Genomic DNA, 6460 nt, shown 5'->3' on the forward strand with positions numbered 1-6460 from the left:
CTCTAGACTAGATTACTGTAACTCCTTATTATCAGGCTGCTCTAATAGGTCTCTTAGATCTTTACAGTTGATCCAGAATGCTGCAGCACGTGTTCTAACAAAAACTAAGAAAAGAGATCATATTACTCCAGTATTAGCTTCTCTGCACTGGCTCCCTGTTAAATCAAGAATAGAATTTAAAATTATTTTACTTACCTACAAAGCTCTAACTGGTCAGGCACCGTCTTATCTTAAGGAACTTATAGTTCCATATTACCCAACTAGAGAGCTGCGCTCAATCAATGCAGGGTTACTTGTGGTTCCTAGAGTATATAAAAGTAGGATGGGAGCCAGAGCCTTCAGTTATCAGGCTCCTCTTCTGTGGAACCAGGTTCCAGTTTCAGTCCGGGGGCAGACACACTCACCACTTTCAAGAGCAGGCTTAAGACCTTCCTTTTTGATAGCGCTTATAGTTAGGGCTGGTTCAGGTTCGCCTTGGTCCAGCCCCTAGATATGCTGCTATATGCCTAGACAGCCGGGGGACTACCTAGGATACGCTGAGCTCCTCTCTCCTCTTCTCTCCCTCCTTCTTTATGTATTAATCTCCTATTTATGCACATTACTGATTTTGCTTCTTCCCCGGAGTTCTTGTGCTTTCTCGCCTCGCAGGTTCCCAGGAATCGGGGTTATATTTGGACTGTCATCGTGCCACCGACTGAGGCCCTGCTGACACCCACTACTACTACCACTATCATTATTAGTCACATTACTATTATTATTGCCTGTACTATTACGCTTATTGACTTGCTTCTACCCTGGAGTCTTTGTGCTTTCTCGCTTCGCAGGCTTCTATAAATCGTGGCTGTACCTGGACCGTGGATGTGCATCCTGCTACGGCCCTGCTGACACCGACTGCTACCACCATTATTATTATTACTAGTCACATTACTATTACTATTACCTGTACCATTAAGCATTTTAGCTTTACTTCCACCCTGAAGCCCTTTTGCTTTCTCGCTCTGCAGGTTTCCATGAATCGTTGTGGTAGCTGGACCGTAGTCGTGCCTCCTGCTGTGAGCCGACTGACACCCACTGCTACTTCGATTATTATTATTAGTCACATTACTATCCCTATTTTCATGGCTATAATTCTACTGTAATAATTGCTGCTGTTATTATATGTAGTCTTATTATATGAATCATTTATGTCATATACATTGAATGTGTTGTATCTAAGAACTGTTATGCTGCTCATTCTGTACACATGACATCTATTGCATTCTGTCCATCCTGGGAGAAGGATCCCTCCTCTGTCGTTCTCCCATAGGTTTCTTCCTTTTTTCTCCCTGTTAAAGGGGTTTTTTAGGGGAGTTTTTCCTGTGAATGTGAGGGAAGGACAGAGGATGTCGCATGTGCACAGATTGTAAAGCCCTCTGAGGCAAATTTGTAATTTGTGATTCTGGGCTATACAAAATAAACTGAATTGAATTGAATTGAATACTATAACTATAATTATTGTCTGTATTTCTAAGATTTTTTTTTTTTTAGTTATTGTTGATTTTTTTCTTACTTACTTACTTATTTAAAATACAGTACCAGTCAAAAGTTTGGACACACCTTCTCATTCAATGGTTTTTCTTTATTTTTATTATTTTGTTTCTGCATTGTAGATTAATATTGACGACATCCAAACTATGAAGGAACACATATGGAATTATGTGGTAAACAAACAAATGCTCAACAAACCAGAATATGTTTTATATTTTAGATTCTTCAAAGTAGTTGAATGAGAAGCTGTGTCCAAACTTTTGACTGGTACTGTAATTTCAGGTCTCTTTTGGAGTCTTTTTAGAATAAATAAACTCTCAATGTGCAGATTTAACATTACTAGGTGACAGTAAAACTACAAAAAATAATGAATTATTTTATGGAAATAATTGTGCACAATCAAGAACAAAAGGGCCCAAAAGTAAGGAAAAAAAGTGCACAAGACCCAATCTATGCTTTCATTTCTACAGCCACGCCTCTCCTGTGCGTGCCGCGTCACCGTGGCGTGCGTCACGTCACCGGCGTGCGTCAGTCTGAAATGTAAACACTCCTCGCTCCTCAGCAGCAGCTTCCTGCAGCAGTAATGTGCAGAGTTAGCTCACGTTGTGTTCCAGCGTTTACTATTTCACCAGCGAATTTTTTAAATTGTTAATAATTCCAAGTAGATATCCGATGATGTTATAAATTCTTTTTTGGGGGCTTTTACAAGACCGCCTCGAATTACTGCCATAAAGTTGCTCTATATTTCATGCTCAAAGCTTCCTCCTCCTCTGTGTAGAGATGGTGCTCTCCTTGGTCAGTCTTTGCGCCACGGAGGTGGTGAGGGACCACAGCTCGTCCCCCTGCTGGTTGAGGTGGGTGCCCAGGGAGCTGTACAGACCGCTGCTGGACGCCTCTTTCTCCGGCTGCAGGCCTCTGGCTGTGGGTGAGCTGGTGCAGAGGTGGCCTGAACGCACACTGCGTGTCGGCAGGAGCAGAAAACAAGGCCAGATCCGACCAAACCGGCTCTGCGTGCAGGCCCTGCTGCTTGCAGTCGTGAGAGGAATGTCAGACCAAAGGTAGGAGGAGGAGGAGTTTATTATTCTAGATACAGTGTTTGGATTATTATTATTATTATTATTATTATTATTATTATTATTATTATTATTATATTCCTTTATTGATCCCCATGGGGGAAATTCAAGTGTTGCAGCAGCTCAACTACACAGACACAGACAATAAATACACATACTATACAACTACACAGACAATAAATACACATACTATACAACTACACAGACAATAAATACACATACTATACAACTACACAGACAATAAATACACATACTATACAACTACACAGACACATACATACAACAAAATAAAGATAGAACAGGAATAAAAATGTACAGTATATCCACAGGGGCGCCTGGTCAGCATGATGACAGACTGTGGTCTCCGCTGTTGTTGTACAGTCTGATGGCAGTGGGCACAAATGAGCGTCTGAAGCGCTCCGTCCTGCTCTTTGGCAGAATCAGCCGATGGCTGAAAGAGCTGCCCAGCTGCCACAGTTCCTCATGGAGAGGGTGAGAGGGATTGTCCAGGATGGCTCCGAGTTTGGCCTTCATCCTCCTCTCACCCACTGACTCCAGACTGTCCAGCTCCAGACCCACCACAGAGCTGGCTTTCCTCACCAGCTTATTAAGTTTGTTGGATTTGTTGGAAGATTGTGAGAGACATCTAAGACCCATCTCTTTTCCCTAAGGTGTGCCCTGCAAGTGCTGGATCTCTGTGGACTGCAAGGAGATGAAGGAGGGATGGGAGACCCCATGGGAGGCTGGTCTCTGACTGTGGCCCTCTGCACCATGGTTGTTCAGGCCAGAGCTCGAGCACAGAGGGCACAGCGAGAGAGGAAGAGGTTCTCAGCTCTGGAGAGAGAGATAGATGTGAAAAGAGAGAGGGGAGAGTGGAAGAGGGAGAGGGAAACAAATGGCGATGTGGCAAGCCCGGGTAATGAGGAGCTGGGTGGAAATGACGGAGAGAGGATGGAATCAGGTGGGACTCTGGGTGAAGAAGAGCTGATTAAAGGTGTCAGAAGGAGGATGGAGGTAGAGAGGAAGAGAGAGACTGCAGTTATAGGGTTAGGAGGGAGTAGAAAGGAGACGGAAGAAACAGATGTAAACTGTGATGTGTTGGTGCATGTGAGAGCTGATCTTTTTGTGAATGCTCGCTCTTGGGAGCGTGTTCGCGGGGCTCTGAGCACATCGGCGCCCCTCAAGCTCCAGTGCAGATACCTACGTGTGGAGGAGATTTCAGTGTCTAGTATCAGGACCCTGCTTGGCCTCCTGCCCCGCCAGGGTCTCCTGGGCATCGACGTTCGCTACAGCAGCCTCGGGGTGGCTGGCTTGGCTGAGCTGCTGCCTCTGCTCTCCACCTTCCCTGCACTGAACTCTCTCCGCCTGCACTACTGTAACTTGGATTTTCGAAGAGACCAGCCTGGCCAGGACGAGGCTCTGAGGGACTTGTCTCAGGGTCTGACCCAGCTACAAGAACTGCGACGTCTCAGCCTCACTGCACTGCGCCTGCCTGGACAGCTTCGTGTGCTGCTTAGGTAAGGCCTGGTCCCCCTAGTATGCACGCTGTCCTGTAACTTTGTACCTCCACGCTAAGCCTAGTAAAGATCACTGACGCACACTGACATTATTTTTAGGTTTGTCCAACTTAGAGAAGGTTACGCAAAGGAAATGTACCAATCTCTAATTGAGATGAATCAAATCTTCTATTCTGCTATTTGGTGAACAATTTATTAGAAGTGCCAAGAAATAGCTGGCTCTCACCTTTAGGAATTTGTCTAACAAATTTAGGATTTGCAGCTTTTATTTGATAGTATATTTAATATATAAGATTGTTGTGCAACAAAACAAGAAATTTCAAAAAACTACTTTGGGTTTTAGTAATGTTTGTACCATTTCCTTTCATTTTATATCCAGTATTCATTTATTTTTCAGGTATTTATCAGTAGATCGAGAAAATATTCACCAGATCAATCCAAAATGAAATAATAAGTCGCAGCCCTAATCATATCTAAATCGCCTTCTTCAAAAATTGGAGACCTATTTTAATATTTATAGCAAATCTGCCCAAAATAGTTAAAATGATGAGATTAAAAACAGAAACAAACAATTATGCCTTTAAATGGAATATTTGAATTTGATAATGATTCGTTATTTTTTAATTGTTCTTTTGTTACAGCTCCCTGCCTCAGCCTTTAGAGATACTGGAGCTGCCGTATTTGAGCCTGAGCCCAGCTGACCTCGCCTATCTGTCCTGCAGCCATCATGCTTCCACACTGCAGCAGCTGGATCTAAGTGAGAACCGTCTGGATGAAAACACTCTGAACTCTGTTCGTCGCCTCCTCTCCCAGGCTTCCGCTGGCCTGCAGCACCTCACTTTAAGCGGCTGTGGCATCACTGACGGCCTGCTGGGACTCTTGCTGCCCTCACTGGGAGGCTGCAGGGCCCTCAAGAGCTTGGCTTTGGCCCTGAACCCTCTCTCCATTGCTGGCCTCATGGACCTGGTGAGGATGGCCGTGAGAATGCCCTCTCTCCGTCAGTTACTGTACCCGAACCCCCTGGAGGACTACCAGCCGGGCCTTCCTGAGCTGCCCTCCAGTGCTCAGCTCTTGGACTGGCCTCTGGATGAAGCCACAGACATCAACATTACCAGCGGTCAGCTCAACAGGGTTCGGATAGAAAGCGGGCGCTCCGACCTCTTTCTGACGTGCGACCTGCTCAATTATGATAAAGACTTAGTGGACTAGAGCAGAAGTGAAAGGAAGGACAAGGATGCTTATTAGTTTGCTTACCAACACATACCAGAGCAATGTACATACACCTGACAATCACATTGTCATTCATAGTAATTGTCCAGGTCTATCTGTTTATTTAGTTTTTTTATATTTTCTTTATCCCCATCTGTCTCTCATAAGGGTAGCCACGGTTAAGGGTGATGGTGGGGTTAAAGGGAAGACATCGTGTCACCAAAGTAACAGGTTTGTTATTGTTGTGAGATGAGGTGTCGTCCTCGAGGGTTTAAAGAACGGGACATTTTTTATATTTGTTTACAAGACAGAAGGTCAAAAACCTTAACTCCTTCATGGAGACAGTAATAAGCCTCATGCTTCAATGAAAGGATGCTTTTTGTACCCCAAACTGCTTTATATTCAGGTTAACAGTATAGTTTGAATTACAACTTTCACTAGTACTTTATTCATACAAGGCATTAATTCATATTCAGTATATATGCAGATAATACATCTGCATACTGTGCCGCAAACCAAAACTAAGTTTCACAGTGGCTTCAGTTTATGTGTTTTTGCTAAATATTTGCACAATTCTTGCTTAAAAGGAAAGTAATGTAACTACAAAATATTCTGTCTTATTTGAAATAACTAGCAGTTAATTGAGTGATGTATTCTCTATTTTGGGCTTTTCTTATTTACATATTTGTCATGCTGTATTTCTGTTGTAAAATGATTGGATTATGGGTCAAAAGTCAAAAATCCCCAATTATCAGAAAATGCATGTATCAAATCACCATCGTACCACAGGAATGCATTGACATATTGTCAGTCACAGAATAAATCATAAAGCAAAGTCTTAAGAGTACTTTAATTGTGAAATATATTTAACATACTTCCAACTGATATAAATGATGATTGGCTCATCTTGTGTGAATGGGGGTGTTGCAGACTGAGAGGCATCATCTGTAGTAATCTACGTACGACTGCTGCTGAATGAAGTAGCGGCGAGTTGAGGCCTTCACCCAGTCCTCCTCTGAGTAGATGTGAAAGGGGTAAAGAGTGACCCGAGTCAACGGCAAGGAAATGAAACTGGGGAAGTGCATGAGGAAGGGACGGTTTCTCAGGGGAGGCAGAATTATACCTGTAGGACAA

At 43.5% G+C, this 6460-nt stretch overlaps 1 protein-coding gene across 1 annotated transcript; it reads left to right on the forward strand.

The window, feature by feature from the left end:
• The first annotated feature begins 2073 nt into the window (after positions 1–2073).
• si:ch73-174h16.4 (leucine-rich repeat-containing protein 14) lies at positions 2074–6153 on the forward strand. Its single transcript, XM_054623128.1, has 3 exons — positions 2074–2585; positions 3272–4117; positions 4759–6153. The coding sequence occupies exons 1-3, from the start codon at positions 2308–2310 to the stop codon at positions 5324–5326; spliced, it is 1692 nt and encodes a 563-aa protein (XP_054479103.1). The 5' UTR covers positions 2074–2307; the 3' UTR covers positions 5327–6153.
• The last annotated feature ends 307 nt before the right edge of the window (positions 6154–6460 follow it).

This window comes from Anoplopoma fimbria, chromosome 21, assembly GCF_027596085.1.
Source record: "Anoplopoma fimbria isolate UVic2021 breed Golden Eagle Sablefish chromosome 21, Afim_UVic_2022, whole genome shotgun sequence".
Lineage (NCBI taxonomy): Eukaryota > Metazoa > Chordata > Actinopteri > Perciformes > Anoplopomatidae > Anoplopoma > Anoplopoma fimbria.